This window comes from Mycteria americana, chromosome 9 (genome assembly GCF_035582795.1).
Source record: "Mycteria americana isolate JAX WOST 10 ecotype Jacksonville Zoo and Gardens chromosome 9, USCA_MyAme_1.0, whole genome shotgun sequence".
NCBI lineage: Eukaryota > Metazoa > Chordata > Aves > Ciconiiformes > Ciconiidae > Mycteria > Mycteria americana.
Genome location: NC_134373.1, coordinates 16,500,078 through 16,519,036, shown reverse-complemented (window position 1 = coordinate 16,519,036; position 18,959 = coordinate 16,500,078). Strand labels below are relative to the sequence as shown.

The 18,959-nt window shown below is 35.9% G+C and overlaps 1 protein-coding gene across 7 annotated transcripts in view; it reads right to left on the bottom strand.

The window, feature by feature from the left end:
• PDE1A (phosphodiesterase 1A) overlaps window positions 1-18,959 on the bottom strand; it is a 236,041-nt gene that overhangs the window by 51,008 nt on the left and 166,074 nt on the right. For all 7 annotated transcript variants that reach the window (XM_075512640.1, XM_075512641.1, XM_075512639.1 and 4 more), the window contains one exon: window positions 10,855-10,968. In XM_075512640.1, coding sequence (XP_075368755.1) covers window positions 10,855-10,968 — 114 coding nt within the window. The remainder of the gene's footprint in view (window positions 1-10,854; window positions 10,969-18,959) is intronic.

Below are 18,959 nucleotides of genomic sequence, written 5' to 3'. Positions count from 1 at the left end.
ATAGAATTTGATGGTAATTTTATTTAGGAAGGGAAATAAATTAGGCTATGTATTGCACCATACAAACTACACTTAATTATCACAAATTCTTAGAATCCAATATTCAACTCATTTCATAGTTTGTAACTTTTGTCAACTTTTATTCATCTATTTCTACCTTGATTATAAAATATAGTATTTCCATTATATTTCCATGAGTGCGCATACATATGTATACATACATAATATTGTGGATTCTGTGAAATACATCTAATTGTTCACCTTTTACTCACTGATTGTGAAAATACTCTTTAAAATAACCCGAATAAAGCAAACTTATACGTTGAGACATAAAAACATCAAATTGTTTTTATCAGTAATTTTACCTACTATTTGCAAAACGCACATATATATATATAAAAATTTTACTAAATGTAACAAAAAGAATCTTCAGCAGAAGTATCAGAACTTGTACACATTAACCAGAAGTACTAACAGTATTTCAGCACTTACATTACAATAACAGCTGAAATTTTCATTTTCACCCAGCGAGAACCAGTTTTTGATTGGCCACCACCATATTTTTTTACACGGATCTTGTTCTTTCTATGTCGAACCATTTTGTGGTTTGTTTGCTGGCCCCGAGCCTACTGATGTACATCACTGCAGTGAATGCATCAAGTAAATCTCAGAGCCCCTACGTGCCTGCCCTTCCTGCTGTTACTACTCCTGTTGCTCAGAACGTAACCACAACAAAGGCCGACTCTTTGAGCAGACGCATTATAATGTCACTCTGATGCAATCACTGAGCATTATAACATCATCATTTCTTTGAATAAATTCTACAATACAATGTTGTTTATAATTACTGGGAAAAGCATAACAGTCCGAAGTGTATATTCAGAAGATATTTATTCCTGAGTGTTTATATTACTGCTATTTTAATTTATATCTACTTAGAACTGACAGCTTTCAAAAGCTTCAGTAAAATCAGTGAATCAATAGGAAGTTATTGGTGTTTGGGTTTTGCCTAATGAAAGTTATTATTGCCCAGATAAATGGAAAATATATTTATAAATTCTGCATTCTGTAATTCTACTGTTATGTAGACTTCTTGCTCTAACTTGCCACTTCATGAATCACATGTGAACAGGTAAATTATTATTATAGGTGATTATTCAGGATGCCTTTAAATTAAAAAAAAAAGAGAGAGAAAGGTGAAATAGTATCAGAAGACAGGGTCAAAACAAAGACAAACATAGTTAAACCACTGAATTTCCTGCAAAATATTACAGGGATTTTTGCAAGATATTGCAATATAATTTGTAATTGTAAACTGTAAAATGTAATTTGTAAATTGTAATATAATTTTGCAACATTCTGCAATATGTAAACTTTCACGTAGGTTCAAAAATGCCATTGGATAAATTAATGAGCAAAATAACAAGTGGCCATAGCTGTCAAACGCAAAGCTAGAACCTCTGGCTTAGAAAATATTTGGAGTGGACTGCAAGATCCATAGCCTCATACTCCAAATCCACCACACTGAAGATCAGAGATGGCAGGTATTTACTTTCTATTTTAAAGCTACATAGCTGTTCCACAAAGTCAGCCTTAAAGTAAAACTCTACTGAGATCAATCCCATTCAACTGGGAGGCATGAACTCCAATATCCTAGTTGAATTAAATAAATGTTAATATACCAAGGCACACACTTTAATTTTTTCTTCCCTAAATGTAAGCAACACCTAAAAATGCTAATAAGCAAACCAAAAAAGCTCTAACACAATGTGCCACAGAAAGTATTTTTTTCAACACAAAGTCAGAATTTCAGGGTTACATACACTTATTTTGCTCATATATCATTAGCCTATTAAGTAGATGCAATATGAGGAAGAGATATGAGTGGGAAGGAGAGGGGGAGGCTTGGGTTGTTTAATTCTATTCGTTCCATGAGTGGAACTCCCATTGACAGTTGTGGGAATAAGTAAGACATGGCCCATGGCATTTCAGCTTAGCAATCAATTAATATTGCAGTCATAGTAACTAATAACCTGATCATCTTGTCACAGTACTGTGTTTTTTGCCAAGAATAATTTTTCAAAATTCAAGTAGTGCTAATTTCTAGCTCTCTTTTCATTTAATCAGAATTTTAAATATAGTAATGGACTAGTCAGAATTATATTTCTTTTCCCTTAGGAATATATCAGATGTACTATGGAGGAGAAGAAAGAAAAGAAAATGAAAAAAAAAATAAATTAGATAATGGCTATGGGGAAAAAAAAATCCATCAGTGCTGATCAATCATGCTGCCTAACAGAGATGGTGAAAGATTTCCGGAGGAGGGATTGAGAAGGAGGTATTAGCTCTTTACCATTTAGTGAATTAATCAAGCTAATGATCAACCCCTTAAGAGTGGATTGATCAAAGTCCTCTTCTAGGTCTAGAACGCAGAAGGCAAAGAATTTATAGTCCAAATAGCCAATTCACATATTTATCAATTATTTGTGTTCTAGTGTCTCACTATCTTCCTGAATGAGCATGAATCAATATATTCGATAAATATTTACATCCTCTATAGTCCACTACAATTTCCACTAACATCCACTAAAAGATTCTCTTGACTGCCACTGAGGATAAACAAATTGCAAAAATGATTGAGGGGCATTTTTAGTACATAAAGGTCTTTCTAAAGGAAATGATGAATTTACCAACACATTGTACTCTTAAAATTTAGCACATTCTCAGAAGAATTGTCCTCATATTAAGAACCACCAATTAATTACAATTAATGGCAAAGACTCTGGATGAATTACACATATTAGAACAGCAGATAAGTAACCAGATAAGTAAGGAGTAAGGACCATTGTTACTGGAAACATTCACTTGTTGATATGTACTGCCTATCAGAAATACAGATGTACATACCAAAGGCCATCAACAATCTTAAGATTCAGGCCAGGATATTCAAGATTAAAAAATATCATTTTTCAGGAGTACAGCTGTGAGCTAATGTATTTTCCTTTTTTTAATTCAATTGCTTTAATGTGGTATTCTGGAAGCTCTATAGGGCAGGGACTGTCTCAGGGACTATCTCAGGGCATGACTCATAAATTAACAGCAATAATTTTAAGATAGAAAAATTCAATCACTTTGGAAAAGGATGCAGGCCATTTATTAAATATCCTAACTGAACTGAAGAGTTTTAGTCAGAATTTAACAAATTTTCACCGATTTCAAGTGTATTTTTTTTATATAACTTTGATGCTGTTGTAAGCTTCCCTCTCAGAAAAGACCTTTGGCTTAGTATAAAAGATTTTAAAGGCTTATTTTAAGCTTTTATAAGGGTGGAATATACTGAATTAATCTGAACACATTAAGCTTTTTCTCAATAGCAGCTTTTACAGAAGTATCATTTGTAGATTCCCTTAATGGATGAACTGAATTATTTTCTTCAAATGGTACATTTGTTGCTGACAAAGCAACTTCAGGCAAAGTACATTTAACCATGGGTTGGCTATGGAGGACAGCAATAGCAAACTTGACAGAATATTCAAGATCATGATCTAACTTCATGCTTAAATAATTGCCATTTCCAATCTCAGCTCAACTAAGTCAACTCAGAGAGGAATCATATGGACCATATTTTTCATCTGTCAAATAATTACCAAATAAGACATCCCATTCCACTTGTTTCACCCTTGTATCATTAGGCAGATTATTTTCTTTAATATTCCCAGATTTTTTCAAAAATCTAATTCTGAGGAGAAATATTGTCTAGATCCTTCAAAATAAATTAAATCATTGACCGAATGCCCCACTGTTCTGTGAATGAAACACTTAGTTACCTTCCTGTGTAAAGGAACATATTAACCTGTCTTTTCAGGTAGAGAGATTGGGAATATATGCTTTTAAAAATTTTAACAAATATCTACATCTCTTTGATGTAAGACAATTTAACTTTCTCAACCCTTGCAGCTGCAAAGAGATTTACCCGTGTGACCATCTCTGCTGTTACCCTGAATGGATAACGGTGTCTGAATTAGCACAATTTCTTCCATAACCAGAGCCTTACAGTCAAACTACGTGATTCACAAAGTCAGCTAGATGTTGTATGCCACGTGCTGGGTGGGAACGGAATGCAAATGGTCCTGTAATGTCAAGCAACAGACTCCTGCTGTGAGATGCTCAGCAGCAGCTGATGTAGCGCTAGCTTAGAGCCTTGCAACACTGATAACTAAAACATGGCTTGTGAAAATGAAATAATACAAGAAACATAAAAGATGGAGCCTTCACTGACTTTCGTTCTCATTTAAAATACAGAGACGCCGCTAAATCTATATTGATGGCTAGAAGAGAGTGAAAGCAAGCACAGGAGTATCAAATAAGTATCCCAGTTCATTATTTTTTGAGATATTAATTACTAGCCTAAGATGGAGCAGCTGCCATGGACTCGGGTTCTGTTACAGTACTGAGAAACTTGAAAACACCAGGGAACAGCCTTCTCCAACTTGCAAACATAACCAAAACTGTGTAGTGAAAGCTGCCCAAGAGCAGGCTACGCTGACCGTTCCTCACCTCAGGATCTCCTGGAAACGGGAGAATTTCGTTTAGTTGTCAGGCTGTTGCTAAGCTCCATTCACACTTCCACGACACACAGCTCTGTGAGCACCAGCATCTAGTCAAGCATTTGCTCCTTTCTTCTTCCTTAGGCTCCACAAGACAAAGATATACCCATGCATGTTCCTATCACAAATACTTCTGTGGTGCACTTTAAGGGTCACACAGACGTTTGGTGAGATGAAACCATGGAACTCTTTCTCTTGCAAGTGACACGATCACAGTTTAAACTATTTCCTTTTTGTCCGCAATTTGAAGATATGTTTGTCCCTGCTTTAAGTCCAGAAACCACAGAAACATTAGGTGCATTACTGGAGTCGCGCACTAGAAATTCAGTATGGTCCAAGGTGTTAATTACAACAGCAGTCACAAAGTTTGGGTTTAATGACCTCCTTTTTAGCTAACATTATACATATCAGAATGTGTACTTTTTTTAAAATAAGAGCTTTTTCTCAAGAAGGACTGTGTTTACCATTATAATATCACTGAAATACCTTCACTATTTCCAGAGTTCTCATGCAAACATAGATTGTTATAACGCCACTTACCCTTAATGAGGTTTCCTTTTGCTTCATGAATGTAGCAATAACCTGTATTTGTTATTTTGTCTTGGTGAATCAAAGGTGCTCAAAGCAATTGCCAGCTGTATACAATGGATCTACTTCATACATTACTGAAACACAGTCTCTTCTAAGTCAAAAGTTCTCAAGAGGTTAAAGCCTTTTACAAGGGCATTACATAACCTAAAACAAACTAAAAACCATGTATGGAATCGAAACTGCACAGATAAATATCCTCCTGAAACCAAGTATATTTTCTAAAATATGAAGGCATTTAAAAAGTGTAATAAGACCATAATTGGAATCAAATATTCTGATTTTATCCAGAACAACTTAAAAATGTTCTCCACAAGAATTTGAAATTTTTTGTTTTATTTGGCTTCGGAATGCATATATATTTTTTTAATCTTGTAATTTCCATCTAGATTTTATTTGATTTATTTTCTTCTCAGTTAGCATGAATAAAGAGCTGTGTTTACAAGGAACGGAACAGCTGTCATGACTGAATTGTCAGGCTGTATTTATTTCCTGTTTGACTCTAAATATCCTTCTTCCACTACCTTGAGCCAAGTGGCAGGTACTAATGGAGAAAATTCTGTAAGATTTGTCAGAATTATTTATAACACCTATTGAGTAAATTTGAACTTCTTCCACAGAGGAGATCCGCTGAGGGGCTGGAACTGTGAGAGTTTCACTGATTATTTTCGGCTGACAGTGAACCTCCGCTTCACCTACCAAAGCGCCAGATCTCTTTCAAGGAAGTGTTTAGTGCAGCTTATAATTATTCAGCACTGAGAGATGCAGCAGTCCTAAAAAGGGCTTGTTAAACAAGGTTATTAATTGACATGGGGCTTTGATAATTCAGCTCATAGGAAAGCAGCACTTACGTATGTCTGATTTCTCTGTGCTTTACAACTTTCCATCAGCTCAGAACTTTTTATATGGGATATTGACAGTCATTGCCCCAAACCAATTTTTCGTCATTTTGGAAGGTTATCCCTACTGCCTATCCCTGTTTCTAAGGAGTGTGCTCCCAGAACTCCATGAATAAAACCTGTTGTGCTATATCTCTGCCTCTTCCCCAACCCAACCGCATATAGTTTTAAAAAGAGTAGGTATGAATATGAGTATGTGTACATAGTTTTAAAAAATGCTCTCTTATTCTCAGATAAAAGGCTATAGTGTAGAGCAACAGAGGAACAGACAAAAGGAAAGTAAGAGGACCTGAGAAAAATACTTCATACTCTGCTAAAGGGTTTGAATTCTACAGCTCATTTCCAGCTGATTGTTGCACTACAAAGATTCAAGGTGCTGTCAGCTTACACATTTGCATGTACTTCTATCTGCACACACAACTTTATAGAACAATACAGGCTTTCCAATCAACTCAAATGAAGTAACAATGTACAGGAAAAAAATGGGTATCTCCTACTGTAAGAAATTGGAACTGATCTCTGAAAAAGCTCAGTCTTATAAAGAGAAAAAAGGGTTTGCCAGACTAAGGCCTAAGATTTAATTTTTAAGTAGAACAAATGGTTCCCCAGAGCTGTGGAACAGGCCAGGCTCTTCCTTGATCTTTGGCTACATTATTGAACATGCTCTGTGAGATATCTCGTACTTGGATCTCTTTATTGACCTTCATTTTGATTTTTCTTTTTGCTTTTTTCATCTCTGTGCCTGTGAAGAATTGCAGAAGGTCCTTCTGCAATAGGTGTGGGACCATCGGCGGGACCATTTTCTCATGCTGTTTAATAGGATGTACGTCATAACGGAAAGATGAGTTAGAAGGATGCTCCTAACCAACTCTCTGTTAGCTGCTATTCCTAATCTGACTGTAGAGATATTTAAGAGGGCTTTCTCTCAGCTGATATTGAAGTCTGGCTCCCAGAAAGGCAGGGAAGAAGAGAACACCACAGACAGGATTCAGTTTTAGGTGGCTGGTTGAAGCTGAGGTCTCCTTCTGCTTCGATATGTAAGCAATGGATCAGTAAATTCATCAGGACAAAATCTAGGGTTCAAGCATGGGCTTAAAATAGAAAGCATGGGTATTTTCACGTGAGTTGCAGAAACTCTATACTGAACCTTTGGTGCTAAGCCTGCAATATTTTGTACCTTGTAGAACCAGGCATCATTAAATTTTCTATCTCATAAGCCAAATCTCAGGAACTATTATATCCTGTAATGCATGCAACTTCCTTCTGGGACTTAGTTAATAAAAGTAATCTGTACTCAGATGGTTTTCCCACTGCTTTACTCCATGTATTAATTGCTATTGCTCTATACTATAGCAATTGCTTTTATCCATACAGCAATTCATATGCAAGAAACTTACTGAAGTCATTTGAACTTTGCGATGTATAAAAGTGCATGTTCAGGCTCAGCAGGAATGGGCCATTCTGCTTACGATCTAAACGATTATTTCTAATCTGCTAGTGAGTTCAGTTAACTCAGCTCCAGACTCCCGACAGCAGTAGCTCTGTGCAGGACAATTTTGGTGGGAATGAGGACAAATGTAACCACACAAGCTAATTCCAGCCTCCATTGCCATTTGACTTAATGATACACTGCTTCTGTTCCTTAAAAATTAGCTTCCCAGAAGCTGAAGAGACCTTCTTTGTGTGTTAAATGTTTTAGTGCAGATTTGGACTACAGAATACTGGTCATGCTATTTAAAATGTGATTATCTTTGCAGTTTGCCATGCAAAAGAGTTCACTATGAAAGTACCACTGGAGACTACAGTTTCTCTCTGCCACAAAATAAATATCTTAATTTATAAATTGTTTTTAATGGGTAAGTGTCAAAATTTAAAACAGCACTACACATAATATTTTCCGACTAAGAAGCAGGGGCTCAGCCTATATTCTTAGCATAAATTTAAAACAAAGACCACAAGGTTCAAAAAATGCATCACACTGAGTCTGAATTTCATGGAGACTGCATTAGTCAAAGGAAGAGAAATTAAAAACAAAATCAAACACTATAAACCAAAATGAAGAATATGGGGTATAAAATGCAAAACACTAAAAATAAGAGAATAAAAGTTGAAAAGTAGATTTCATTAAAGTAATTTCATTTTTAACTATTACTTATAAGTAATATAGGCAAGAAAATTTCTTTCATATGTCTACAAACATATACATCAGAAATATAGCTATAGGTATGGAAAGTTATACATAAAACATACGCTTAATGTGTGTTTATATAAGGAATGCTACCAAAATTTGATAGGTTTACAAACTCACTTTGAGGTTGCATTGGAGAATAGAAGTATTCGATAAATTAGAACAAAGCAAGATACCTGTCTCAGGTTTGTTTGGTTTCCTTTTTGACTTAGCACAGTGAAAAATCAGATTGTTCTGCAAAATATTTAACGTAATAAATAAATAAGATTAAACATTGTTGTGCATCAAGATAGGGAAGAGGAAAAGCTTTATCCATACACTGAAGTAGAATTTTTTAAAATAAATAGTCACTGTTATGAGGTCATAATGCCCCTAGGATTAAGAAAATAGCCCGAGGACTATGAAGATCTTCCAAACCCCTATGAAATGATATATGTTTATTATCATTCAGGCAGTTTAATAATCCTGCTGTTAAGTTCTATGAGGGTAATTAGCTTATTTAAATATTTGCTTACAGTAAAAATAATGCACCTGTTGCTGCCAAAGCCTATGTATTTTCAGGTGTACCAGTTTTCTCTGTGTATGAAATGTCTGTTACTTGTCTCGATGCTCCCACACAGAGCCAGAAAGACTGGATTCCTCATTGTAATGATACTATTCATTTCTACTGAGGCCTCAGTTTAGAAAATAAGTAAATCTCACATTATTTTCATAGTCCCAGTGCTACTACTGAGAAAGAGCTATGAATATTATACCCATTTAACCACAGTGTTTGGGAGATGTATGGAAGGAATAATCAGTGGTTTATGTCCTTTTCCCCTATGCAGCTTTGACACAGCTCCCATGGTTATTAATACAAAATATATGCTTAAGCTCTGACCACTGGTGGCAATACAATATCCCGTAACACAGGGGAGAGGGGACTGCGATCTTCCAAAGCTTCCTGAGCACGTGAGATGTGCCAACAAGATTTACGTTTAGAACAATTGCTGAAAAATGAAATCTTATGCCTCTATTGTGGTAATATGAGCCCAAAGAGAAGTTTGTTGATCATTTCTTTTATCTGTCTCCCTAAGGACCTGTATCAATTTAACTACAAATATGACTACAAACTAATGTAAATCCACAAATCAACCCTTGATTCAATGTAAAAGAAGCTTGATTAACTTAAGTCAGACAGCAAAACTGATATAAATATATCCACCATGGTATACTAACTACCAGTATTTTAAAATATTTAATTGAAATTCATTCAGTTTTCTCACAAAGCCCAAGTCCCTTGGAAGTCACACAAGATGGTTTGCCCAAGTCTGCTCAGTTAAGCTTAATTTAATTGAATCTGTCAACATCTTCATGACACATGAGTGCTTTTGAAACCACTGAGATCCTTAATGCTTTTCAAGTTGTGCATTTAACTTGGGATCACTGGCAACGCTTTTGAAAGTGTCCCTAAGAACTTTATCGTGGCTGAGAGGATGCTCAGGTCATCTTTTTAGAGAATTGGACATGCAGGCACTCTAAGAGCAGGACACCAGTAGAAATGATCCTGCCAACCTAGTCTGTAATATAATCTCTGAAAAATGGACCACTGATACCAGCTTTATTTGCTATTGTTTTCGTTCTTCTGTTTTCAAATGGGTAGGCTTTCTGTTGCCCAATAGTAGATGCTCCAAATTCCTGACTGGCAAGGTTTGGTGTGTGAATCACACACATCAAAGGAAAAGAAACAGGAAAAAGTTAAAGCAGTACTTTAAGCACCATATCAAATATGCAGATTTGCAAGGCGGCGGGGAGGGGAGGGGGAGAGAGAGAGAGTTGGGTCCATTAAATAATGGGTACGATGGCAGACTTCTTACATGTAGCATGGAACCAAGACATACACTGCACGCTCCAGCAGGACTGAAGAAGTTTTGGCAGACATCTTTACAAGACCATTCTGCTTAGAAAAAAACTTAAAGAGATCAGCGCACTGACATAAAAACTGTAAGTTAGCTAGTTAGCTTCAATACAGTACATATCTTAAAATTCTTTCAAGAAGCCAAATACTTAGAACTTCTAATTTAATTGGAGTCAACCCACATTAAAGATGATTGCCAGTAATGCTGCCAGTAACAATAATCATAAACAAAGCATCAAATATTATAAAATAAATCACAGCTTTTCATGAATTTATGTATTTACAGGCCAGATTATAATATTCTGACTCATCTCCGTGAGCATTTCATTCCAAAACAGCTCATTTTTTTCAGTGATACAGTCCTCAGCATGATTATCGGTATGTGGCCTGTGGGGGAAAGAAAATCCATCCTTCAGAAAATTCTTATGACTTTATACTGTGGACATTTGACAAGTGAGGGAGATGAGAACTAGGCAAACTCTCCAGATGACAGTTACATGTGACCTTTGGAATCTTACTTGCGTTAACCTTGTCACTAAAAGACCTAAGAGCCACATACAATTCTTCTGATGTGCAGAGACCTTCAGCTCATGTCAGTTACAATTGCATGCAAAGACCAAATTTCTCAAACGTGCTTCCCAACGTCCTTTCCCTTTTTTTTTCCCTCAGACTTACCTGGTTTCATCAATATAAACTGCCTCCAGCACAGATGCTGCATATTCAATATTCTTTTTTAAATCCACCACATTGATGTCACCCTTCTCCAGCTGCTTTACCAAGCATCTTAATCTGTGAAAAAGAAAATAAAAATATCAGTGTGTTGCTTATATCAAATTTCAGTGACTGCATTTTCTATTTGAAATATTGGAACCAACACAATAGCCAATGCAGAGGCCAGAGACCATCACTGCATCTCCTGTCTTTTTTAAAAAAGATCTGGTTTTAGAACACACATAACAATGACCAGTTGTATGTTTTTACAGCTTGCTAAATTTGTAAGTTATATTAAGAAAAGGCATAAACATTCCAGTAAGTCAGAGAGGACTCAGTAACTACCATCAGAGCGATTTCATATTAATTTATGACATTACTATTATGCCTGAGTCTCTAATTTTGTTTAAATAATAAACAAAACTTTGCGAGTTGTCTTACTGTAATTTTTCTGTGCTTAGAAGGCTGATTATAATTTTTTAATATCCACTATATACTGATTTTGCTTCATTTAAGTGTATTTAATTTTTATTTAGGCCTCCAGTATGTTTTTGCTGCAGAATTTGTATTTCTTATTAGTATGAGCTAATGCAGAGCTCCGTTGTTTCAGAGTTTACAGAAAATTCATCATTATACCAGACGAAAGGTGGTGCATATGACATTAGAAAAATCCAAATATTTTCCCAATGTGCTTTTACTTTTAGTTTTGAGAACATTCTTTTACATTACAAACACGGATACGCCCAAAGGGGATTTTGTAATGCATCAACTCATGCCTCTGTAGCAATACACTTACACAGATAAACTCCTTGAAAACCAGATTTTTCCTAAACTCTCTGCTGAGAACACTTCTGATGCTGCTCAACTTAACCATATAGAGTAGCCACAGCACTGGAGTGAAATGAAAACCTTATCAGAAACTGTGTAGAGCTGTGACTAAATGGATGCTTAAAGAAGTATGGGTATTTTCCTCCTTTCTGTGCTATATCTCTGAAGTGAAATAATCTACAGTTTAGTTTCATGTAAGATAAAGATTTCTGTAACTAAAGATGCATAATTATTTTAACATAACTTTCATGAAATAATCTTTTTTATGTGTATGAAATGTGAAAAAAACACATGAAACAACCATTCAGTTAAAAAGTGGATTGAAACTGAGTCAGCACTAAGCTGACTTTACTTTCAGAAAAAAAATCCTGTTTATGGCATGAAACAGCATACATAAAAATGTATGATATGTTATATAATAATATGTTATATATACTATATATTATTTTTATTGGGCATATACAAAATATTTGATTGGACCTAATTAAAATGTATTAATTAAAAAAATGCAGTGATATTCAAAACAAATCTCTCATAAACTTGGAAAGTACTGTTCCGTCATAAAACCACTTTCATGTTTTTTTATATTTATTTGGCCTAAGTATAATTATGTCCAAGCCTGCAAGGATAATTTTAGCAAATGGAGTTTTAAGACCAGCCTCCTCAGTTCTCCGAAGTCTTAATTCAATTCAAATTAGCATAGAATATTATACAAACGAGGCTCTTAGCAACCATATTTACTTGGTATTTTACACAGTGCATTGCATCAATGCATTGCACTGTGCATTTACACAGTGCATTGCATCAATGGAATGGAAAATTTAGTGTTAAAAAATTTTCTCAGAGAAGTGAAGTGGGTGGATGAAATACTGTGGGAGAGCATCTCCTACACAGAAATACCTTATGCATGGGGATGCAGTTCCAGTACATACCTCCTTCCACTTCAGAGGTACCTATAGACTGAAGAAGCTAATTTATAGACACTCACCTTGCAGTACCCAACGCACTCACTAACTCTCCTGGGATGTCTGCTCCTCAGTAATGCACACAAACACACACACAACCCCTCCTGAGCACCAACACCAAAATGTCCAGGTGAGTCTGCCAGCATCATCACCAATACTTGCAATATCTATAGGGCGGTTCTACCCCTTGCACTGTTTCCTCCATGTTTGACTGAGCATGTCTCCGAAGCGCACTTTCCAAAGTAGAAACATAAATTAATTTTAAAATGCAACATTTCACAGCGGGGGGCCAGGTTGTGGTAGAACAGTATTAGCTCAAAATGGCTTCAATCCTATGATTCCCAGTGGTTCTACGTTTTCTCAGGGCATAGACCAGATGACAGATATGTGGCATCATTTGTATGCTTGCAGGAGGAAAGGAGTCCCCGGGGGAGCCTTTAAGCCACAATGACCTTGCAATATCTTGCTGCATAGGTGGCAGTCAACTGATGTAACTTGCCCTGTAGTTATAGTTCATACTCTAGGAGGAATGCAGAACACAATAACAGACTGGGCAATTTGGAAAAGCTGCTCAGGCAAAATTAAAGTGATTTTGTCACTCACAAAAGGACAAAATCTGTATAATTCAGTTGTGACCAGTGACCTTGTCACCTCACATCCACACTTTGTGGACATGTCCTCAAGAGTGTCTGCAGCTGACTCAGTGCACATCTATCAGAACCACGGGATAATTTTGGTTGGAAGGGACCTCCACCTGATCCAGCTCTTGCTCAAAGTAGGGCCAACCTCAAAGTCAAGCATAACTTCAAAGTTAGATCAAATTTCTCAGGGGCATTCCCACTTGAGTTTTGAATGCATGGAGATTTCACGAACTCTCTGGGCAACCAGTTTCAATGTTTAACCAGCCTCACAGTGGATTATTTTCCCCAATATCTAATTGGAATGTCCTTTGTGGCAACTTGTGCCCAGTGGCCCCCAACCTCTGCTGTGCACTTCCAAGAAAAATCTGGCTGTATCTACGGTACAATTTCCCACTAGGAAGCTGGACACAGCAATAAAATCCCTCCATAGTGTTGCTGATCAGACACTTGTCAGGTGATAATCATGAGGTCTACCCCAAAAGTTAGATAAATGGACTTCCAACACAGCAAAATTAAGTAGGTTATAACAGCATATGAATGGTCTGTATGTACTCAACATATTACACATTAAAGCGAAATAGCCACAGAGCTTAAGAGCTGACATTTCAGTAACGAGACTAACAATTTAGTAAAGAATAAGTATGTCAATTTATGAGACAAACCAGCAAGTGTTAAAATACTCATAGCCCAGCATTCCACAAGACAAAGAAAATTGTAAAAAGGACAAGGAAAAGTAACAAAAAATAATTATTACTCCAGCTGTATTGGGCAGGATTTTGATTTATTTGGGTTTTTTCTTTTAAGTAAGTGTGATAAATTGAAAACAAACTTGAGAAAAACTGTTAGAAAACGTGAAATGCTACTTAAAATTGGAGCTCTTTGTATTACCCTGCCTGTGAACTGTGCTACTAAGAAATAATAGACAGCAACAAGAAAATAACAGAAGGGCTATTTTGTGAAATAGAAAAATGGACTGTTTGAACTGTTTTAAGGTGCAAAGAAAATTGTATGCAGAGTTAATATGACACAACATGACGGAAAGAGATTTATAGAGAAAAAGAAACAGATTATTTCTCTCGGGACAACCAAAAGCCGCATTTTAAAACTAGCAGCCCCGGTTTGTAAGGGAGAAAGAGACATCTGCAATTAATAAAAGGAGTGGGTGGAAAACCATCTTCTGTCATATTGGGTAAACACCATGAACAGCACTGTGGTATTAAATGCTTTTATGGACAATTCAAATGCGCTCTGCTCCTACCTATTTTAACAGTGCTGTCTGTGAGGTTACCAGGACCAGTGTTTCCCTCACCTCCCCGTACAGCTGATACCTATGCCCAACTGCGGGCAATAAGCTTTGAGGCTCACCCAGCAACACAGGCAAACCAGGAGAAAATGAGGATTTTACTAGGAGCCAAAGCAGTATGTTCTTGATTAACAATATCAAAATCGTGACTCAGTTGTTCCCTCTTTCCTCGTTAAAATTCTCTACTTACCCCATATTTTAATTACATTTTTGATAAATCTACTGTAACTTTCAGGGGTTGTACCAAATTAACTGAGGACAGACTTTAGGCTATTTCAGCAGGCTTCCTATGACAGTTTCAGTAACTACAGGGAAAAAAAGGAAGATAAGGAATCAGTGATTAAAAAAGACTTTTTGCAATATCATCATGAGAAAATGTTTTCTTCTGTGTAATCAAGCAAAGTTCAACAAGAGAAATATGCTTGGAAATACTGAATAATTGTCCCAAACACAGATTAAAAAGATAACAAAGAAAGGTGCCAGCAGTGGGATTACTTAAGAAGGGAGACTGTAAAGTAGAGAGGCAGACGAGTTGGACAATTTCAATTTCAGATTTTAAAGACTGCCTCTTCCTTTTCCAAGGGAAAATTACCAGGAATCATGGAGAATAAATGAGAGTTAAAGGTTCAGCTTAACAGTCTTCAAGAAGCAGAAGAGGAAAATTCAGCCTGAAGTTAACTTCTGAACCTGAGAAAAAGACTCTGTGTCTGCTTTCCCAAAGACTGCCTTTATCTGCCATCTGACCGAGCCCCACCATCGAGCATTGCAAAGAAACAGCTTTCTAACTTACACATCTGGACTTCACTTAAAACTGTTTTGGAAACTTTGTACAAAAAAAGCTGGCTTTTGCCACAGATCCTATTAAAGGGGAAGTGAAATAATCTGTAAAAAGTAAACTGTAAACTAACCCTGCTTCCTATTACATTTTGAAATTAATGGAAGTCACTGTTGAAGTATGGGCAACAAACACATGGATAATTCTTTGAAAATAATAAACACATGCTAATGCTAATTACAGAGAAATAGTTATTCATATTAATATTCAATAATCACAATGCCAGTTTAAAAATTATCTGTGTTGGTTAAGTCAACTCCAATTACAAGTTGTAAATCATTATGTTCCCATGAACTAGTTGAGAAAAGCCTAGCTGTGTGCCAAATGTATTAATTCCCTGAAAAGATTATGAGCAAATACTGACAATGTGTTAAAAAGTTTAAGGACAGAACAAATGATTATTTTCTGTAAACAATTGTTTCATGTTTTGCTTGGACTATTTGAGTAAGAAAATTAAGTGGATAATTGTAATCTTTATTATACAAGTGATTTGACACTCTAAATGAACGTTACAAACTAAAAATGGGCTGATATGTAATGTGAAATTAAAAGTAAGGAGGAGGAGAGTAACCATATTCTGACAAAATGGTTGGTCACAGTTTAAACACCACTAGTCTTTAAAAACTTTGCAGAAGTGGGAAATTTTCCTCTAAAACTATTTAGAATTAAAACTCGAAACCAGTTTTGCTACCTGTAGTGATTCTTGTAATAATCAGTTAAATAATCTTCACAACCTGTAGAAAGCATTGGTCACCCAGTAGTTCCTCAGCTTTCAAAGGCAGAAGTTACATCCTCACTCAAACATGAACGCTCTGAAAAAGGGCCAATATCCAGGAATTCCAAATCATTAACAATGAGAAGTTCAGCTCATCCATTTAAAACAGCCCTATCCCAGAATCCAAGTTGTTTTACATACATACACATTTGAGATTCAGGAAAATATTTGAATTAGGAGAAATCCAAAATGGGAATAGCAAAACTTCGTCTTGGAAAAGTCACAACAAATAAAACATATCACTATTTCACTGGAATTCTAAAATTCCCTACATAAATTGCCCAAATTCCAATGATTTTTAATGTGAATTGGTATCATTTGAATTTTACACTTTTCTGTTAAGAACCCACATGTGTAAAAGAAATCTTTATCTAAATACACCAGTCCCCCCAACAAATACTTTAAAATAACGTAGATCAGAAATAAAAACCAAATTGTAATAATAACAATCAACCATGCACAAAGTCCATGCTCTCACTTTTTCAAGTAAAAAGTTATAACATACGGATTACTAGGAATCTTTTATTATGACACGAGATATAATTACTTTTTTGTGTTTTCTGTAAGATGGAAGATAAATACTGACTATGAAAAAGAAAAATCCCAGATACAGTTGTAATATTTGTAATACATGGCTATAAAAGACTAGGCCTGATCATATAAATGGATGAGAGATACTGGAGAAATATCCAGAATACAGTAGTAAAGACTCAGGAGTGATCCCTTTGGGTAGCCACTCCTGTTCCCTTGCTCCTACATGCAGTTACGAAGTGGCCAACTAACATGGCTTCAAAATGGCTAACTTTTACTTCAAGTTTTTTTACATTATGGTAGGGAAAAACATGCCGATACAGGGACATTCTGCCAGTCAAGGCAAGACCGGCATGTCAATGGAGAGCAAGGATTAGAACCGACAGCTCTTGAGTCAGACCTTGATGTGTGTTTCACTTCCCTGAAATGATAAAAAAATGCAGTTTTAAATGCAGTTACCTAATATTTCTTCTATTATTATATATTATTGAGAGGTGCTGCCTCTCAATAAATTCTGATACTGCAAAATGCAAGAAAGATATATCACATTTTCAGTGCTGCAAATGTGTTTTTTGAAATTACTTCTCAGTCACCACTGTGTCTGAGCATATGCACAGGAAGCCTTGTGGTTGCTAAGGGTTTCACGAATCACATTCATTTCATGATTATTTTAAGCACTATGAGTGGTACACACTGATCTGTAATTATAATTCAGTCATTAGAAAATAAATATTGAATATGCTGGTAATTCAGCCAACATTTTGATATACCAAAACTTCAATCCCATATTGAAGAATTAAAATAGTTCTGCAGCTATATAACACACACTGAAATTTACACTTCCTTAATGATAAAACTCTGCATTTTCATGGTGATAAATTGCCTTGGCTGTTTAGGTATTGATCATGTTTATGCAAGATGAAGTGGTTTTCCTTCAGGCAGGCATTCTCCATTATTTTACCTTACTCATCCTATAAATTTTCATATTATTTAGCACTCTAATACTGTATAAATATTATCCTTTGGGTCTCATTTAGTAACGGGTTCAAGTGTGTTTAAAGGCTTAATCAAAAGTTAGTCATAATTTCTAAATTTTCTTTAGCACCTAGCTGAAATCACAGAAAGCCACGGATTCTTACACAGTTTCCACCTGAAACCATAAACTGATCCAAGCTCTCTAAAGCATTCTTGAATTTTTGCATAATTCTCAACAAACCTGATCAAACTAATTGCAAGTGCCTGAGAAGCCTTAGTGTCTTAACGTCAGTAACACTAAAGGTCTGTTATTTGCAGCTACGTAACCTTTCACCATCACCTCCATCATCACCACCTGCTGCTCCGGAGAGAGGCCCCAGAGGAGGCTCAGCTGGGATCCTGTTGCTGATGCTCTTCCTGCTGTTTCTCTTGTCTCCCCCGGTTATTCATCCTTCCCCAAAAGTAACTTTCACCATTACAGTTAATGTATGTCATCAGCACAAATTCTCACATACGTGAATTTCTCTCACCTTCCTTTGTGCACACCCAAGATACAGAATGAAACCAATTTCAGCCAAGCTTTAAGTGTCTTCCAAACTTTTCTCTCGCTTCTGCTAATGAACCATCATCAATGCTAATTTGGTTCCTCTGTTCAATTGCTTCCCAGGTTGAATCTTAATGAAAAAATCCTCAAACTTCAAATTAATTACTATGTACTATGTACTAAAACACCTATTCAGGTGTTTTACCTGTCTTCTATTAGATCCAACAAGTACCAACTAGTCTTTCCTTACCCTAAACTGTATGACTGTTTCTATCCTTACCCTAAACTCTATGACTGTTTCTATTGCCTCAACATCCATTTCCATTATCTGATATTCCCATTTCACAAGCAATCCATGAAATCAAAGACAAATAATGCACAATCTACGGACTGATTTGTAAATTGCAAATTATCCTTCTAATGGCTTTTGCTGAATGTTTATTTTTGTCTGAAGATTGGCATTTGATCTGTAAGGTTCCTCTGAATTGTATATACATTATATAGAGTGCTAGCTAAAGCTATTTCATCTTGAAGTTGCCAAATACTTGAACAGTCTGTATGTCTCAAAGTCTTCATCATAATCTAACTAAATCACTATCAACAACAAGCTAGGAAATCAAATGTAAACTCATCACCTGCCAAAAATCATGCTTGAAGATGATAGAAGACTTT